This window comes from Astatotilapia calliptera, chromosome 20 (genome assembly GCF_900246225.1).
Source record: "Astatotilapia calliptera chromosome 20, fAstCal1.2, whole genome shotgun sequence".
In the NCBI taxonomy this organism is placed as follows: domain Eukaryota; kingdom Metazoa; phylum Chordata; class Actinopteri; order Cichliformes; family Cichlidae; genus Astatotilapia; species Astatotilapia calliptera.
In genome coordinates this window covers 22,651,405-22,672,716 of record NC_039321.1, presented here as the reverse complement: position 1 = coordinate 22,672,716, position 21,312 = coordinate 22,651,405, and the positions used below count along the sequence as shown (strand labels likewise).

Here is a 21,312-nt window from a genome sequence, read left to right as displayed (position 1 = left end):
TGACACAGAAGTCCTTGAAACTTGAGGCAAAGATACTTTTTTGGGGGGCAGGAACAGGAACAAGGACAACCCCTGTGTCTATTTCATAACATGCCTTATGAAACCTCTGAGCTCTGCTCTGCCTCAACAGCCCAGCTAAAGACTTGGCACGGCACCACATATAGGTCAGTATGATAGAATGTGTCTGCATTCGTACTGATAAAAAGACAGAGCAGGAGATATTACTGGGCTGACTGAGAGATTACAGAACAAAACACACGTGTGGGGACGAGACCAGAGAGAGAAAGCGGTAGAAGGAATCTCACACTGAACCAGTCAGTCAAAAGGTTTCAGCTACTCACCCATGTCATGTGGCTGCAACTTTCTGTATCCTAGTCTGGTGAGAGATTCATGCCTCCTCCTTATCACTCTCAGAAACTTATTCCAATCTGTGTGTGTGCTCCTTCTTCATACAGTTTACACACTTCCTCTGTTCTGTCTGAACCGAGCGTGTCAAAGTGTGTGTAGGTGTCTGTCTATGTGTGCGCGCGCGTGTGTGAGTCACCCAACACCTAGCCTCGTCGCGCAGCTTTACCGGCGCTCCACTGAGGACAGAAGACCATCGGGACAATTACAAAACAATGAGTCGTTGAAAACTGCCCCTGACCGCCGTACGTAGAAACACCCCCGCAACGCCACTGCGCAGCTTTTCCGGTCTACCTCCTCCCGCCTCTCTCTGCTTCTCCCCTCCCCCAGCCAACCGACACAGGAGCCAGTGTGTGATGTCAGCAGGACACACCCACTCAAGGAAAGCTGCCTTAGGTAACAAGGGTAATGGGGTTCAACCAGGAAGAGATGGACAGAGAGGAGAAGATGAGAGGAAAAGAAGAGGATGAGAGATCGGGAAAGGGGGAAGAGGAGGAGTGAACGATCTGATAGTTTATGGCAGTTTTTAATGTGCTGATTCTGTTTTGCCCCAATGAAAATGAAATCCTTCAAAACTGATGTCAGAAACATTAGATTGGAGGATCTCTCTCGGTGTCCAAAAAGCACACATTTTATACGATCGAATATGAATTAGTTTATTGGTTGGGATAGACTGGCGCCTAGTTTAGTAGTAATAAATGTGTAAATACAGATCTGACAAGCTAAAACGGTAACATATAATCACAAATCCACTTCAGCCTGATTTATGATTGTGGACAGAGAGGGGAGGCGATCAATATGAACCGATAGAGAGGGTGATGCTGGAGTCAAACTATGGCTGCAAGATGCAAAGCTGAAACAAGGAGATGAATAAAGTCATGTGGTACAACTTTCTGTTTGGAAAATTCTTTTTTTTTGGCTCCTCGGGGCAGCATCGCACATCATTAACACTAATAAACACATCGTAAACACCGCAACTGCAACAAATGGTAAATTTCAGTGACACATAAATGCAAACACTGTCAGTGCAGATGAGACGAACTGTGGAGAGAAGTAAGAACCATGGAGGTGGGGGAAGAAAAACACAAGCCTGACAGGGTGGAGGACAAGAAAGAAGGGATGGAATAGAAAATGGCTAGATGTGTAATTAAAGGACAAGAAAAGTGGAAGAGCGTGATGAAAAGAAAGGGAAGAGGTCGTGTGGGATTACCCTTCACAGATCACACACACATAAGGTGAAAGGTCATAGCCCAGTCACATGGTTACACATACTAACCCACATTGTAAGGAAGTCTGGGGGGGAGGGGCAGCAGAATTGGAAATAGCGAGGTGGGGGAGGAGAGAAAGAGCAGGTAGTGACAGCTGGAACGTGAAGCCAGGACTGCCTGGGAACAAACGAGTACGCTCGCGCTCGCACACGGTCACCTTTGCCACACTACCACAGTTACGGTATCTACCCGAGCTTGCACTTCCCTGTTTACATAATCCAGATTGACCAACAGAGGGAGGAGAGAGAGAGGCATTTGTGCCTCGCTGTTTTCCATCTTCATATTCTGTTTGGCCAGGAGCTAGATGAAAAACTGAGATCCTTTGTGTGTTTGGAAAATCGAATGATATACGTTGGATTGATGTCATGAACCATTTAAGGCGTTGTATTTATGTCGATCATGAAAGCAGATTGGCAGATAATCTTTTTTTTTTTTATTCCCGAGTAGTTTGATCAGCAGGAAATTAGACTGGAGGATATATTCTAAACGCTTTTAACAATAAATAAATAAATAAATAAATAAATAAATAAATATATCAACCACCTTGTTATGCCATAATGTTACACTGCATGACCCATTTTACATAACAGAAGAAGAAAAGCAGCCTTTTTAAATCCAATTATAGTCTCACACTAAATGCATGTGTGTTCAGTGCAAAGTCTGGAGACAGCGTTGTTGCACAGTAAACAGCACCAAGTTTAAGAAAGATTGAGAGAAATCACAAGCTTCTGCTAACAGGGGAAGATTATAGCTGTTAAAAGATTAGAGTCTCAGAGTCAACAAAGAAGATAACTGCATGCATTTGACGTCTATATCCACACCGATTTTTTTTTTGCATAAACACTGCTCTATCACCATTTTTATACACATGCTGAAAGTCAAAACTCTTGTGTGCGTCAACCAACCGAGGTGGATTCAAGAAAGAAAATGCCCGTTGAAGTCTAATCAGGCGTTAGCTAGTCTTTCTTCTTCTTCTGTCGGCTTCATTAGGACATTTGATAGAGACAAATTTTTCAAAAGCTCAGAATGGGTCTTAAAATAATCACAGCATTTTTTAAAGGTAGATCACATAAGCGAGATGATTTTTTACTTCATTTATTTTGCGAGTACACAATATGTTCTGGAGTAGCTATTTTCAAAACTCTATTTTATTTTATTTTATTTTATTTTGGTTAATTTAAATGTTTCTTTACCCTAGTTTTAGTTTAGTTTCAGTTGACCTAGTAGCAAATCTGTGTGATGTCATCTGAGAATGGTGCAACAAATAATTTCCTCCATTTACTGCTCGCATATGTGCATCATGTGTAGTTCCTGCATGCTCTGTTCTGAAAACTCACCTTTTCTAAGCCACATGGAGTATTTCCAGTAGTGGGAGTGTGCCTGAAGTGAACCGTTTCCTACTCTGAGTTATATTACAGAAAGGAAAATGTGTGAAAAAATGTCCAGCCCTGAGACTGCCAAAAGGTCTTGTGTGAAAATGGCTTATGAGGCAGGTGCATATGCAGGCTCATATGCATATGATTGCTAGCCATGTAGAGATATCCACTTATCTGCTTTACTGATGTAATCAGCACAGCCTGCAGTACCTAAACTTTCAATGTAATCAGTGTCTCCCATTTACCTGTTATTCAGAGTTGGAGCAAAGTCAGTTCTATTTTGGTTCCTTTTAAGAACCAGTCAACATATCTGAGAAGCAGACATCATGTTGCAACAAAAGCTAATTAGCATGAGACGAAGATCACAGCAGACAGAATCTTCTTCAGAAGCCACAGGCCCACCAGAGGTTGCAACAGTGACTTCTTAACACATCTGACCACAGTCTGCTAGACTGGGGACCCATCACTTCCCTACTCTGACATATAGCACAGGTGCTCCTCAGGGATGCACCCTAGGCCCACTTCTCTAATCGCAGCCAACCAACCGACAAAATCAACTTAGTCATTGTGTTTTCAGTTGACACCACAAGATTAATACACAAAGGAAATGAGTCTGCCTACAGGGATAAAGACTGTAAACTGTCATAAAGGTGCTCCAACAGGAACCTGGCACTCCACACCTTCACATTACAGAAAAGCTTCTATCACAATGACATCAAAGTACTGAACTCTAGATCTGCACTCTCACCACTCAGGACATTGTAAAATATTGCTAAAGACTATGACATTATTTTTGTTTGTCCACACGTACGTTGACAAAATAAAGGCTTTTTATTCTATTCTAATTGGTGTGGTGTGGTGTCATGCTGCTGCAAAATGGTTGGCTACATTGGTCGTAAAGTAGCCCTGACGTTAACAACCTAGCAAACCGTAAAGGTTTCTGTGACTTGATTGGCAGATTAATATAAACATTTATTTGAACAACAAACTTGGTTTGGGCCATTTCAGAGACCTGATGATGCTATTGGTAGACTATGGTCAACTAACAACAAATAGATTCAAGTCGGAAATGGCTTTTTATTATTGAGCCAAACACTGATAAACTGGCTAAACCTTTCCTTTGTACAAAGTTGCCACAGATACATGACATGAAAAGATATTGCAATGCATATCCTTTCATTATCATCACCCATAAGTGGATGAGATGATCTAAAAAAAAAAAAAAGCTAAAATTTGACACAAGAACTGTGCTGTTAGACATGTCACAAAGAATTTAGTTAAAAAAATATGTTGAAACACATGATGTGCCCAAAAGCCTTTGCATATATTTGAAACATCATAGTGCAAAAAAACCCAAAACATAAAAAAGAAAAACTAAACTAAAGATCTCAAGTTTGGCTCAAGAATAACCACACTTCAAATCAGAATCCTGGGGTGAAATCAGAGCAGTTAGACATAGCCATGAAGAGGCTGTGATTGCACTTCTTTTAATTGCGGCAATTTACACTTTTGCCTTTAGACACGGTTATGCAGCATGTCTATGAACTTTAATTTTTGAGCGTAGTGGACTCTTTAAGGTTGGAGAGAAGGACCTGTGACTAGAGGGATCAATCCTGCTGAGGAATATAAAAGAACGATTAATTCTCCATCATTTCTCTCGGGATGAATAAAGTATTCTGATTCTGATTCTGATTACCTCCTCCAAGGGGCTGTTTAGGCTATGTTACACTCAAGGATTAGATCTGGTTTGGTTCAGACTTTAAAATTAAAATATGAAATTTGTTAATTCATTAAAATGATACTTGGTAAAACAAGAATAGTTCAGTAGCCACACGGGAACTACTCAATTTATCTAACGATGAATGAATTCACATCAGCTTAAAAAGATTGGAGGAACTTTGAACAGGGACCAAAGGGACCTGGTGCTTAGACTGTTTTGTCAGCTGTTGTTTCGAAAGGACAAGAAAAAAAACTCTTATCACCATCATCTCCCACCAAACAAGGGAGACATGTAGAATCAATGCAAAAACACACTGGAGTGGTTCTGAAAACACGTGCCGGCCTAAAAAGTTACAAAGACATTTCATTTTGGTCTTTCTTTTAATTTAACCAAGACTTCCTAAATTCCTAAATTGCCCTCTTATGGCACTCTGGTCATTTATAATGTAAAAACACCAGGAAATCCTCATCTTTGATGAAGCCATGACAGCTTATTTCCAATTTTGTAAATAAGTGAGACATTACATGGTTTAGATATGTGTGAAAATTATTAAATCCAAAGATATATCAGGCAAAAAAAAAAAGTCACACCTGGATGTAACTAAATTAGGTAAAAGCCTTACACTGAATATGTGATTATTTAAAGTTTCAGCTGGCACCTTGTTATTTAACCCTTACTGATGAAGTTGATACGGAAGACGTTTCCTGTGGTTGCACACGACATGTTACTCTGTTTTAGAAATAATCGGTCTAGATTAAGCAAAGTAAACAACGATTGAGATTGCTGTAACTTCGAAAATTGGGACTGTCCAATATATTATTAAAACCTGGAAGGATAGCAGTGAACAACCATCTTTCAGATCATTCGATCTGAATGATCATGATCGGAGATATATAATCGTAAATAATATATCAATACTAATAAGATATAAAATAAATTGTAAATAATCAGCAGTAGAATTTATGCCTATGTTTAATAGTGAAAGTAGAAGCATTTCCACACACAATGTGAAGAGATTGGTACCAAACAGCTGTGTAGCCTTCAGAAAACCGCTTATCAGGGAGGCTAATCCGAAAAACAGCTTCACTTTGATAAGGAGCATAAAGATAGGAGTCAGTGGCAAAGGGAAAACTTAATGTGGCCTGAGGCACCCATCATTCCTACTGCCCAGCCTACAAGCCTGCGAGAGCAGTGTTTTGTTTCTGGGTTAGCTTCAGTTGGTGAGGTCAAGCTTTTGTAATGTTATGTGCCCAAAAAATGAGGTCAGCTGACATCTTGAATATACTGAATGAGCAGGTTTTTCCATCAATGGATTTTTGCTTCCCTGCTTTTTCATTCAGGAAAAAGCTGGTCATTCAATACACCCAGGTTTTTTCCATCAGTGGAAATTTTGGAGGGCTGCTGATCTTCCACATCGAAAAAAGAAAGCTGAGGTGGTTTGGGCATCTGATTAGGATGCCTCCTGGGAGAGGTGTTCGGGGCATGTCATACCAGACATCATGTCCATCAACACATTTAGAATTTAGAGACCTTCTGGAGAAGACTTTACACAGCTGACAAACTCTTCCATCATCAGTACAAGATCTTGATGGAAATCTGATTCCCCTCTTTCTCGCTGTCCAATGCCTTCTCATCTCATTCTTTGATATGCCAGCTCTACTAACGCTGGGTGTCGAGCAATAGCTGCAATTACACAACAAAGTCCACATTTTTATTATGTGCTGTAAATGCTATCAAGTCAAATCAGTCTTCTTACTAATGCAAAGACTAACTTTGGCACAGATGGATTTATTCAACATCCTTATAATTTATTAGTCAGACTTGAACCACGACCAGAAAGCCCAATTACAGAAGAGATTTCCAGCATGTGTTTACTGCCTGAAAGCCGTGACCTGCCTGCCATCTCTCCTTGAATAGCCTGAGTTTAAAAAGGTTAGTTTAGTTGAAACCCACATCTCAGCACAACAAAGCTTTGACTTCACAGAGAAACCATTTTGAACTGGAAATTTAGGGCAAAATTAAGATTTTAGAGCAGCAAAAAGCCATGATGGGGTTTTTTTTCTTAAATGTCTAATTTCAGGACCTTGAACATAAATTGTCAGAAATATATGGTTTGTTATTTCTTTGTTACTTTTTCTTTATTACGAGCAGTGTTGGTCAAGTTACTTGAAAGAAGTAATGATAATAATGGATTGGATTTATATAATGCTTTTCAAGGCACCCAAAGCGCTTTACAATGCCACTATTCATTCACTCTCACACACTGGTGGAGGCAGCTACAGTTGTAGCCACAGCTGCCCTGGGGCAGACTGACAGAGGCGAGGCTGCCATATCGCGCCATCGGCCCCTCTGGCCATCACCAGTAGGGTAAAGTGTCTTGCCCAAGGACACAACAACCAGGACAGAGAGCCCAGGGATCGAACCGGCGACCTTCCGGTTACAGATACGCTTCCCAACCCCCTGAGCCACGGTCGCCCCTTAACTAAGTAACTAATTACTGATTACTTCCCCCAAAAAGTAATCCCGTTACTTTACTAATTACTTATTTTCAAAAGTAATTAATTACTTAGTTACTTAGTTACTTTTTAAAAACACGATTTACAACCTGAATAGGTGATAAAGCGATAGATCTTTCAGCCCAATTCTACTTTTTCTGCATAATCCATCATACAAAATGTAATCAAATGGAAAAGTCTCTTTTTAAAACTTGTTTTATTAGTTTTAATCTTTTAACTTTATGCATCAAGCAAAAATTTAATTATATGCAACATTCTCTGACTGGAAGAAATTTGTTTAATATTTAAACCCATTTTCTGCACATTCCAGCACATAAAATAATTGTTTTTTTGTGTGTTTACACTCACTCTTTCAAATAGATGCAAGTAAAACACAGCAGAAAATAAATAAAGTCAAAGACTCAGCGCTCAGACCCTTTTGCTCTATTTTCACCTGTAAAGCAGGAGCAGGGTAGGCGGAGGTTAACCCTGGTGCAGGTGTGCCGCGGCGGTCAGTGGAAGAATTTCTCTGTGAGTTTCCCATTACGTGGTAGCGCACTCGGTGCTTGCTTGGAAGTTTAGGGGGTTTTTTCGCTGGAAAAAGAAGTTTTCTTCCCACGCACAATGGACGCTAATGTTTTTGTCACTTTTTATGGAATCAAACTTAAAGTAAGGTCAGTACTTCCACGCTTTAAACGCTGCACGCTCATACTCTCTCCTGCACTCGATATATTATCCACTGTTGATCTGCAGACAGCTGTTGTCACGAACGTCGCACTCGCTTACGTCACTGTCATGAGACATTCTCGCAAAAAAAATCACGGTTTTAGTAACGCAGTAACGCAGCGTTCCTACGTGAAAGTCACCATAATCTAATTACCGTTTTTGCAATAGTAATCCCTTACTTTACTCGTTACTTGAAAAAAGTAATCGGATTACAGTAACGCGTTACTGCCCATCTCTGATTAGAAGATACATGAACCCCTGATATCAGTCTCCAATCTTTGGATTCTGCACTCTTGACTAAAAAGGGATGAGTTTTTCTGAACATGCATTCAGATTATAGCAGCTCGGGGACCACAGCTAACACGTAATTCAAAACAAACATGCAGGTGGTTTTGCTAATGAGCTATTGTAACTTATAATCAGTTTGACATCAAGCCAGTCTGTTATCTGATCTCAAGTCTGCTCACGCACAAAGTCTGTTTCTCTCTTTGACACACACACACACACACACACACACACACACACACACACACACACACACACACACACACACACACGGATCTGGCAGTCTGGTGTGTCAGTATGTAGACCAGCTGGTGTTACTGTATCACCTCCTACACTTCATTCTGTACTGTCCTTAATCAGGTCTCACAAACACACACACACACACACACACACACACACACACACACACACACACACACACACACACACACACACACACACACACTTGATGTTATGAAATGTAATTTCATTCCCCCCCCCCTTTCTCCTCCTGCAGATATTGTGCTCATTCTCTCGCTGACAAATGTTTGTTTCAACTACTTACTTTTAATCCTACAACATAATTTAATCATGGTTTAGTTTCAACAAAATCCAAGCCCTGTATTACAGTTTACTCAACTACAGAGGGAAATGCATGTATTTATATACAAGCAACTTTATGTAACCAGTGATTTATTGTTATTGCTTTGCTAATGCTGCAAAATGAACATCTAACATCTTTAAAAGGGGATGATCCACCAGTTTGAAAGAATAATTGTACTGTAATAGTGTAATGGTGAGTAGCCTCAACACCACTGTATAGGATGCTACCTGAATGTGACAATTAAAAAAATAACTGCAGTTACAAAGAACCAGACATGTTAGTAATGATCTTTTTTGCATGTATCATCAGCTTTGTGACAGCTAGTTTCATTTAAATAGGTGTATAACCTTGAATAGAGTCAACAGATGTGACATATGATAACATCATGCTGACCAGGCAAGCTAGCAAGCTGATATTGGTTTAATAACATAAAATAAAATGAGGCTAAAAATCTTAATTTGAGCTTTGTGATGATTCTCTGATTTCCAGTATAGCATGTTAGACTCATGATTTAGCCAAAGCTGCCCGTATTGTAAGCTGTTTTTTCCCCTCTGTACCATTGTTTTTCTCTCCGGACGTTGGAAATGAAAACCTACAGTCACAGTCCATCTTACAAAAAAAGCTACCTGATGCGTAACTTATCTAGCGTGGGCAAAAAAAAACAGGCAATGTGTTGCATCAGGTAGCCGATTAAACCACCAGGTGTCTGCAACAATCGCCGCAAAGAAACACGTTTACCTCTTTTTCTTCAGTTTGAACTACAGCGACGGGGAGCGTGCTCTGCTTAGCAACGCCTACACACATGCAGGGGAGCAACAGGCTAATTAACAGACTATTACTCCCCTGCTCTCTGGTGTGTGTGTGCAAGTCTTATGAAAGATGTGACTAAACCTCATGACAGCTTCATCAGAACTGCCAACAGAGCTAACAACATGCAGCGCACACACCGCAATCTGTTCACACACAGACTCAAAAAACACATGAGCGGACGTGCGTGCGCGCGCGTACACACACACACACCCTGACCCAGAACAGGTATCCCTGCAGCGCCATGCTGCTGAAGATGGTGATTTTATTTTAGAATAGTGGTCCCACCTCCCCAGGTCCATTTCTCAATGTCACTTTTTGAAGAATGGCCTCTGTAGATACTTTTTTTTAACCTTCTTCTCTTCTCTTTCTTGGGTTTTCATGTGCATATATTCCTAGTTTTCTAGGTCAGCATGCTTCCTTTTTCTTCATTAAGCCCTGTTTTTAACAGCCTAAGCATTTTACCCAAAAGGTAGTAATGAAAGAATTGCACTGATTAAAAGTGCTTTTCAAAACTATATTTATGGATTTTACATAAAAGATTTTATGCTGGTGCTATACAAATCGTGCTTACGCCTATAAACAGGGTTTTATAAAAATATAGATAGATTGATATGATAGTGACATCTTTTGTCACTTCATTTTTTTAAATCATAAAATCCATATCATAGGATCTCTGTGACCAAACTTTTCAGTCTTCCCTTCTTTGTGTGACTACACTGTGAGCTGCGGCTATAGAAATATAGAAATTGGTAGGGCTCAAGTAAATGAGACGAACCTTCGAGTAGGGCTGCTCAATTAATCAAATTTTAATCTAGATTATGATCTGGGCTTTCAACGATCATTAAAAATGACTGAGCCGATTATTAGCACCTCCCTCATGCTTTACTCTCGCGCTGCTCCGTGTGGCAAATCGAGCGCACCTCTCTGCATTTTGAACACGTGTCACAACAATTAAGAGGACCCAAGGGAAGCTCGGAAAGCTAAGCAGAAGTTATTTGGAGAGGAGAGTGACTACCGTTGGTTGAAAAGAGAGGTAAAAAAAGCTTTGCACTGTTATCAGTATTTGCACACTATTTTATATTATTTTTTGACAATCTTTAAAGTCATTATTCAATACATTGTTATTGTTAAATAAATATCGTCAAATAATCGAGATCTCAATTTCAGTGAAAATAATCGTGATTATCATTTTTGCCATAATCGAGCAGCCCTACCTTCGAGTGACCTGAAAATGTAACTAGTGAAACTATCACAGTGGCCAGAAGAAAAGGTCTAATTATCACAAATCCAGCACGTAAAAACCTGCAAATACAATACTGCTTTAAACCAGTCTTGTTCATTCATTTGTGTTAATATCCAATCTTGACCCAGAGGCTGTTCTGAAGCTTTAAAAAAGAAAATCTGAAGAGACTTTTGCTTGTTGTCTCTACCAAACATGTTTCCACCGAAACAAATACTGAAATGTCGTTATATACCTGCCTATTAACAACAGCCTCTCTCCCCATCTGCCTCTCTTTGGTATGCTATGAAAACTGACTTTCCATCTCTCTCAAGCAATATTTATTTTTTACAATAAATTACCGTAATTCCCGGACTACAGAGCGCACCTGATTAAAAGCCGCATGCTCTAATTTTAGAAAGAAAATCAATTTTGTACTTGTACAGGCCGCACTGGATTTTAAGCCGTATGCGTTTCACTCGTAATATGAGATATTTACACAGAAATATTACACGTGAGGATTTTTAACGTTTAATTTAATCCGTAAGGTAACATAAACATGGCAACATAAACGTTATGGTAACATACAAAAATACATACTGCAAATGCTTCTTTTCCTCGAACAGTGTAGTATGTATGTATGTATGTATCAGTAACACACAAATTACGTTGCTTATGGTTTTTTTACGGAACAGTGCACAAACAACATTACAACGTCTCTTAACAACCGGTAAAAAATATATACCGTATATATACTACTTACCAATTTTATTGGTCTGCTGTTACCAGGCAAAATGTTTTTGGCCGCATGAAAAAAAAAATGCATTAGCCGCACGTCAGTATAAGCCGCAGTGTTCACAGTGTGGGAAAAAAGTAGCGGCTTATGACCCGAAAACTACGGTATATATTTAAATTATTATGTGTGTACTTTTGATTGAGTACTTTTATGTAAAATGATAATCTGTGTTGTTGTTGTTGACCAAAATAAATTTCACTTCACTTTTACATAGGGGAAGCATACTAGAATAAAAACTGCTAAATTAAAGCACAAATAGTTATTTTCATGGGCATTTAAACTCATGTAATGACTCCAAATGACACTTTTTTAAAAATACCACGCTGAAAGTGTAATATCCCAACTGTATGTGTGTTTTATGTGGTACCAGTGATGTGATCACCATAACAACCCAAACTTCTCCAGAAAGAAGACACATTATTCATCAGTTCATGCAGTCAAAAAAGCAAATTAAAAGTTAAAAAAAAAATTCATGTACATCAGAGATTTTTCACTAAGTTGCACAGAGTAGCTCAACAGTGAATTTCACCTAAAAATATATCAAGAATGAATCATTTCTGTGATCAATAACAACAACGACAAGTTTTGCCGATTAATTCTACACTCCATCTGTACATCGGTATTGACATATTTTCTGTTTAATAGTCCTGTGACGTGTTTATTAAACTCACACCCACTCTGTCATCCCTTTCTTTGTTCAGTGTTTGCTCAGTGTGTGCTGAACCAGTCACATGAATGGAGAAACTTTATAGCAGCTGGTTGAAAGTAGATTTTCTTTTACATGCTTTAGAACTAATAATTAAATTATTAGTGTATGCAAGGATTAAAAACATAAAGCTATAAGGAGGACAAAGTTACACTAATTAGTTGAAGAGAAGAGACAAAAGCATAAAGATAAGAGTGTGAATAGGAGAAAACAGGGGAGGAAGAAGAAGAACAGGAGGAAAAAAGGGGATGTCAAACCTGGAGGAGTAAACTGTCACAACTATGAGGGGGCCGGCGTCCTGGTGACAGTTGTTATGGTAACTATGGGACAGACGCAGGAAGCAGCAGGGGGGGTGACGATGTCACAGGAGCAAAATAGACTTGCAAAGTGGGGAAGATAAACATGGAAATGTGTCTTCTCCATCAGACAGTTCTCCTGTGGGTCGATAGCCCGAACCAAGAAAGAACTGGATTACATCAGCTGCAAACACGCCACACATCCATTAGAGTCGGGATTGGACCGATCTGAGGTGCCGATCCGATATCGCACGACTAAAAGAAGACACTTTTTTAGGCAGGAGATAGATAATACACTAAAAGGTAACAAAAGATTTTCAGCTACATGAACATTGTCCATCCTAACCTACAACATACATGTACATACAACTCCAACTTGAAAACAAGTCACCTATGTTAAGGAGAGTCATGGTGACCTGTTGAGCACATGCTTTCAAGAGTATAAAAAGAAAGTCTTGTACATTCAGCTACAGCTTACAAACTCCAAACAAACTTGTTTTCACCCATCAGGACCTCCTAAGGTAACCTCACAAAGCCAGTTCTGTCGCCTTCGGCGTCTGCCAATTTTGCTGATATGCTGGGTCAGTTATACAAAGTGTTGCACAACTGTTGTGGTAAAATGTTTTATAAACCTGACCAAGCAGGGACGCGCAAAGACCTGAACCTCCTTTGGTGGATGATTAAGTGTCCATCATCATTGCCCTCTGCCTCACAAACACAGACACTCTTTCAGAGTCCATATTACTGCAGAGCTGCCATTACAGAGTCTAACAGAGTTCTGATGTAATTAGGACAACATGTACAGCCTCTGTGTGTGTGTGTGTGTGTGTGTGTGTGTGTGTGTGTGTGTGTGTGTGTGTGTGTGTGTGTGTGTGTGTGTGTGTGTGTGTGTGTGTGTGTGTTTTAGTTCTCTGCTGCTGCTCAGGCCCAAACATAACAAGCAATCTGTCACATTACAGGGTTATCCAACACTGACTCACAGTGATGAGAAGCCCAAAAAGGTCTCCACAGGCTGCAAACTTCGAGCACGATGCGCTTCTACCCACTCCCAGATCTCTGATTCCACAAGATAGATATGGCCATTCAAGGAATTATTAAAAGAGCTGAAGACCTGCAGAGATACAGTACTCACCACTACACGCCAAAAAGGAATTTCCCCACTGACCACCGGAATAAACGTTACATTTGTAAACAGAGCCAACTACATATAACATCTTCTTTACTTACTCACACTTACTTACTCACTCATTTAGACTGAGCAGAGCTGCGGCTGAGACTTAAGTGTAGTTTAACTGACCCAAGCTTGCTGTTGTTAAGCAACAGCAAGAATCTTGTTGAATGGTGCTTCAGGCTTTTGGAGGAAAAGAACAAAAAAAGGAAAAATTAATAGGCTCATTTACTTTCTGCTTGAGTGTAAGATGTGAATACTGATACACTGCTATAAACTGTGTAACTGGTAGCTTCATTTTCACTTAGCATATAAATACACAACAACAAAGCACAACAAATATTTAAATGGCTGTTTTTTAAAAACAAAATTCACAAAATTGGTTGGCGAGAGAAATTGCTTTTTAGTTAACAGCAACAACTAGGTGTAATGTACTAAGCTAAACTAAACTAACCACCTGAATTAACCAGTATGTGGATATGAAGCTCCCATAAAGCTTCTTACACTAAGGAAAAGGGCGATCGTGACTCAAAGAGTTGGGTGTTCGTCTTGTAACCGGAAGGTTGCCGGTTTGAGCCCCTGCTTGGACAGTCTCCGTCGTTGTGTCCGTGGGCAAGACACTTCACCTACCGCCTACTGGTGATGGCCAGAGGGGCCGATGGCGCGATATGGCAGCTTCGCTTCTGTCAGTCTGTCCCAGGGCAGCTGTGGCTACAACTGTAGCTTGCCTCCACCAGTGTGTGAATGTGAGAGTGAATGAATAGTGGAAATGTAAAGTGCTTTGAGGGCCCCGAAAAGCGCTATATAAATGCAATTGATTATTATTATTATTATTATTATTATTATTATTATTATTATTATTATTATTATTATTGAACGAATAATTTTAAACACCTATTTTAAGGCATTCCGTGTGCTCACAGCCAACGTAATATCAATCCAAACAGTCTCATGTTAGCAAAGTGGGTGTTCAAGAAAGTCCAGTTTTGTAGGATACAGATATGACAGAGGTCTAATTCTCACTCTGCTTAAATCAAGAAAGATCATTTCTAAACTTTTAAAGATGACAAAAAAGGCATAAAAAATATGACATGATCACTTTGGGGGTTTTTTTGTTTTTGTTTTTTTAAACAGATGCTAGCTTTTGTTCTAAATTGACAAAATGTAAGAATTCAACAAATGTTACGGAAGATTTTGCACAGTACGAGTGAGTCTTGAGACGCCCCTTCATTAATTTATATTTTGCTTCCAAGGAACTCGACTTTGTTATTTTTGAAGTGGTCTTGAGCCACACTTCTCCAGGCTTTCAATGTTTTTCTTTCAACTAGAGATGGCACGATACCACTTTTTTTATGTCCGATACCGATACCGATATCATAAATTTGGATATCTGCCGATACCGATATGAATCCGATATAGTGTTTTTTAATCAACAAAACTGTTTTTTAAATATCTTGCTGCATTTTGTATAAGTTCATACTCAAGTTTAAAACAACAACTACACTAAAGCTATTCTGTTATACCTGTATGCAAAAAAAATATTTCATAGTTCAGCAATACTGATCAATCTAATAAACTTAAACCTACACCATCCTCCCTATTCTGGTATTTTAAAGAGTACTTAGCATAAATATTAAGCAACCTAACTAATAGGGTTCCAACTCCCAGCAACAACAAAAATAAATAAATAAAAAATAGGGAACCACCCCTCACACTCCACCTCATGATGCTTAATCGACGTAATCAACCTTAATTTGATGCAGTGTGAAAAAAAATGCACAGAAATAAATTATTTTTCAAGAAATATTAAATAGATTCAACATCTTTCTTCAACAAAATTGCAGACTGCACAGATGGTACCTTCCCAAAGGAAAAAGTACTATAGCTTACTAGGGTATATATATTAGACTTAATAGTTACTATATACAGTAATTGACTTCTATTCATTTTACATCAAATTAAAACTTTGGGTGTCAGATAATTATTTATTAAAAGCTAGACATTTTAAATGAGAATAAGAAAGAAAAGTATGTCTTTGTGCCCCCTTTTCCCTGTTAATGTCCTATCGGCCCCCCTGGCTAAACTTTGCTAGATCCGCCCCTGCACAGTTACCAGCGTCAGCTACGTAGAAAAAGATCCTCGAGTAGAAAGTAATATTAAATACATTCTAACAATAGCTGATCAAGCTTAAACGTGCTGCTGTTGTTCAGCCGCTGGTTTCCTCTTTCTGGTGCAAAGTGGGCCAAAAGCAAACTAGAGACACGGACTCGCGACAGAAAAGCCGATCAGCTGATCGTTAAGCAGTTTCATGATTAGCAGCAGGAGAGGCAGTCACTTGTTAAGCTTAACGCAGGAATGCTTTACAAACATTCAGAGATGGACTTACACACTTGCTTTACTTCTCTCGGGATAACTTTGTCGGAGATGAAATGCCGGGTTGCTAGCGAAGCTCCAAATGCTATCCAGACCACCGACAGGTCCCGCATGCCACAGCCGCTCTATCACGTGATGCATACTGCTCCGACGTGCTAACATTCTGAGGTGAGTTACGGCGTGTTGCAAGTTTTGTGAGGTGCTTTCGTGATATTTAATGGATCGGATTACATTTTTTATTTTTCTCCGATATCCGATCCAGTAATTTAGGTCAGTATCGGACCGATACCAATACGTAATATCGGATCGGTCCATCTCTACTTTCAACACTGGCTGCTTTTTCACTCATTTTAGGTCCAGTCCTTGTACATGACCATTTTCAGAGGAATCTTATTTTTTGTTTGTTTTTTTTAAAGCCACTTAAGACTGACCTATGAATCATTCAAGCATAAAAAAGTCACTGAACTCATCAGATAAACCGGTGTTGTGTCTACACAACAAAAAAATTTGAAAACCAGTTTTAACCTGTACCCCTTAGGGACTTGTGGCTAGCAGCCTGTTACAAAAGTGTACTTTAGTTGAATATAGGTAAAAGGCCAGTATGACAGGCACAAAATAGCATTTTTTAACCAACAAGGTTATTTCTAAAGAGCCAAAAACATGGTATATGATGAAGAGATGAACAGTAACTGACAGCCCTGTCCTTAAAAACAGGTCTAATGGAATGATGAATCCAAATGTGAAAATTTGGATTAGCTCCCCGGAGCCCAGGACTAAACACTACTGAAACAGTGTGTGACAGAGAACAGAACAAAAGGCAGAAACATTCAAAGAAGAGCTTTGAATGTCCTTCAAGAAACCTGGAGACCTATTCCTGAAAGAAATGACAAGAAAGCTGCCTAAGAGAGTTCAGGCTGTGCTGCAGTTAGTCATACAAATATTGATCTTCAAGCTCATTAGAATTGTACAAACTTTGCTTTTGCCGTATATACTGTATTTACATGACACTTGCACGTTTCAAAAAATCGCTGCATCTATTTCACATTCAGTTCTCTTCTGCTTATTCTTGTCAGGGTCGCGGAGGCTATCCCAGCTGTCTTAGTCTACGTCCACACTAGCCCGAATAAATTTGAAAATGGCGTTTTCATCTGAAAACGCTCTGCGTCCACACTATTGTTTTCAGTTGTTTTCACAGAGTTGTGCGTCCACATTGAAATGGCTGAAAATGCTCACGTTCCAGTACTGCACATGCGTAAAATGCAAGAAGATTCGGCCTGCCTCATTTCTGTCAGCCGTTTATTTACTTTCCGACAAAATGTTGAGGAAAAGCACCGAGTTTTTTAAATGGACTAACACTGAGGTGGAGTTGTTGCTCCAAGTAACACAAAAGTACAAAGTTGAATTTGAAGAAAAGCTATCTGGAGCTTGTACAGACTGATATTAATCTTTAATAGGGCTGTCAAAATTGAGAGCAAACAAAACAAGTGCTGTATAATGCCCTCCGCTATCTTAGTTTAATTGGTCACATGACTGCATCACATATCTAAAATGTGTCATCGTTTCGAAAAGGCTCCGGGTTCGCTGCAAAAAACAAAACAAAAAAACCTGCCGTCTTTGGTCAGAAACCAAAGAAGGCAAAAAAAAAAAAACAAAGAGCAAAGGCACTCACAAGACAAGGAAGGAGACCTGTAGTGTAGTGTTTGTGTACACACACAGTGGGTACTTGGTTAGCTTTGAGTATGCTCAACTATACAGTCATTATGGTTGGATGGTAAATAAAAATGAAACTGAGACAAAAGGAGTCAACCACACACATTTACATGATCCCTTCCCTAATCTCATCCTTAACCTAAACCCAAGTCCTAACCATAAACTCAAAGGTAAGTCCCCACAAAAATCAAAGTCAAGCCCAGGCGCATCCTCTAATGACACACACACACACACACACACACACACACACACACACACACACACACACACACACACACACACACACACACACAAGCACATTAGAGAAAAAAGGAAAACGAAGAATTAAAATTCAAGGACACTGTGATTCCTTCAGTTAATCTCCCATTCTTTGTCTTTGCTTTTACAACAACAAATTAAGACGTCACATCAGTGAACAATGAGTTTTTAGATTTCGGTAGAAATCCTAAAACATGTAAATACTGCAGGGAAAAAACATTACAGTTTTTTACAGACGCTAGGACACATTTCTCAATACTTAGGTCACTTTTGCAAAACTCTTCACACAATCCTCCTAACTGACCGTCAGCTTGGCAAAGCAGTTTATTTCACATTCAAAATGCACTACAACTACCAAAACACTTCATTCAGGTCTCAAATAAACTCATTCTTCCAGAACACTAGCAAAGGTTGACAGCCGACAAACACACTTTGTCACCCACAAAACAATGACCTGAAAAACACTAACAACATGTAGCATTACACAGTGTTTTCTTGTGTAAAACAAGGACACATCTCTGTTTATAATTTCAATATATGTTACTGGAATGAATCAGACATCATGCAGAATTCGTTAATATTTGTTTATGTATTTTTATTTTTTTGCACTAAGTAATCCCAAAATACAAGAATTTGTATACACACCATCCACTGATACACATACAATAGTAATGCTAATCTACTCGGTCTTCTCCATTTGGCCACAGGTTCTCATCCACATCACATCTTATGTCATCTAGGGTAATACACCTAGGAAAGAATCTGCTGGCATGCCAGAATTGAAGGAGTTGAAAAATTGAAGGAGTAACACCTGTGTAGATGTTCATCTACAATGAGAATCAGCTGTGGCTGGTTAAACTGCATTTTTAGATTTAAAATATGTTTCAATAAAATATTGCTGTTGAATTTTGCTGTCTTTTCAAGTTTTGCATTGTGTTATTGTTTTGGCCATAAGTTTAACAGTTTTGAAAACAGTATGTAAGCACATGCAAAATGTCCTGTACGTACAAAGATTTTTGGCAGTTGTTGTGTCTGAGTGAGAAGATAATTCATGAAATTTGAGAGATGTAGTCATTGAATGCATTTTGTGCCAAAACAATGATAACTGGTCCTCAGTTTAGCCCACATAGACTTCTGTTGTGCTCACTGTGTGAGGAGTTTTGCAAACGTGACCTAAGTATTGAGAAATGTGTCCTAGCGTCTGTAAAAAACTGTAACTTTGCCCTTTGTGATGTCACTGAAGTTATCCAATCAAAGTTTAAATCATGCCTCCTACACACAAAACACACACACACACACCTCTGCATTTAATAGAGCTAATAGATGATTCACCAGGTTATGTAACACATACTGGCAAAAGAAGAAATAAGAGAAGAGGTGGAGATGAGAGTTTGGTTTGTTTCCTGAGGGAGGACAGAACAGCAGAGGCTGCTGAGGAGAGCCGGTCTGGTCACATACAGAGAATAAAGCTGCTGGGTCACTTCAGTTATTTGGTGGCTTCTGCGAAAATGTGTCTGTTTACATGTGAGTTAGATGACAAAGCAGAGAAAGTAGCTGCTGTCATTTGTGTCAGATGTAGACTTGAATAACAAAAGAGAGAATTAAACTTTTCTCTGCCCACCCACAAACTCTGTTTGAGGCGGCATCGTCGTTAGATTCTGTTAAAAACTGCAAGTCATTATATTTATAGGTGACTTTCACAATCATGTAGATTCAGACGGCTCTGAAAGATGAGGCCACTTGAGCCTGGCTCCAAAAGTGAGTCAATCCCACTAGACTCCTCTGTTACAATGCTCCTATGTTACATAATAAATCATGTTTATAGCTACAGATTACTCTTTAAAGCTACTTTAGGGCTTCATAATAACTGCCCTGGGGCTTGTTTTTTGTTGCTTTTTTTGGGTAACTCAACTTTTTAAACTTAAAGGACCTTCAATTACAGGCGTGGCCATTCAGACTGAAAACTGTAAAAACTTGAGGTTTATTGCTTTGACAAACAGTCTTTTAGTTTTATTAAATATAAACTGAATTATTTTACCCAGAAAAAAAAAATCTGTGAAATTTACTGAAGAATCTGCAGTCGTTTGTAATGTGCTCTTAATTCTTGATCAGTAAGGAATAAAAGCAAAATGCTTTCTTTTATCAAAGTTCCTCAGTCCACACACATTTCTTTTTTTTCACTTTACTCATTTTTGGTAAAACGGCTTTTTGTACTTGTCATTTATAAATTCAGAGGATAATTTTGGTTTATTCAAATTGAAATAACCCATTGATCCTGAGCCCGACTCACTTGCATCTTTGTATAAGATGCAACAAAACACAGGCAGGTGAGATGGTCTTCATTCACTAACGTGACTCACCCAGCTGACCCTCATCTTCATCGTCTCGATAATTGTCTTCGTCCGCATCACTGATGTAGCAGATCTCTCTCTCCTTCCCATTGAACCACTCGATTTCATCATCAGACATCCTGACCTAAAAGGCCGCTGCTACCTCAGCATGGCCAGCAAATCTACACCTGAAATATAGAAAACACACAATAAACAACTATAAACACACACACACACAAACTGACAGAACACAGTTTTTAAGGAACAGAAAGTGATGGCTCTTTGCTCCTTGTGCCTCTCAGCACAGTTTGAAAAGGAAGATGTAAGGGATGATATGTACAGACACACACACATTACACAGTACTAATAAACCATTAGATAAGAGATTATTTAGCTCTGTAATCAGCAGGTAGTTAAATCCTTTAAATGCCCTACCTGACTTTGTATCAGTCCAGTTTTCATCTGGTGCTTAAAAACACATATAAAGGGTAAAATCTGTCACACAATCTCAGAGTTTTCCAAAATATGGGATGTAACTTGGTCATTTTTATTCTCTGGTCAGGCAAAAAACAGCTCCTGGCTACTGATCAGAAGATTTCGAGATATCTTCCATTCTTCTAGAATAATCATGTTGTAATAAATAAAAATGTCTGCAGAAAATACAGCTTATTTCATGTCAGCCCAATAAATAAATAAATATAAAAAACTAGTGCCCCACTGTTTAAACCCTTTTAGCTACGTCCAGGAAAGGCAGGTAAGGGGCTCAAATACTAAAAAAATGCTGAACG

The 21,312-nt window shown here is 39.1% G+C and overlaps 1 protein-coding gene across 3 annotated transcripts in view; it reads right to left on the bottom strand.

The window, feature by feature from the left end:
- Window positions 1-20,731, bottom strand: part of LOC113013452 (helicase ARIP4-like) — a 54,372-nt gene extending 33,641 nt beyond the window's left edge. The window contains exon 1 of one of the 3 annotated variants that reach the window (XM_026154354.1): window positions 20,555-20,731. In XM_026154354.1, the coding sequence (XP_026010139.1) occupies window positions 20,555-20,663 (109 nt within the window). In that variant the 5' untranslated portion in view covers window positions 20,664-20,731. Of the gene's footprint in view, window positions 1-341; window positions 1,344-20,554 lie in introns of those variants that run through there. The other 2 variants (XM_026154355.1, XM_026154357.1) reach the window with 2 other exon arrangements.
- Between the last annotated feature and the right edge of the window lie 581 nt (window positions 20,732-21,312).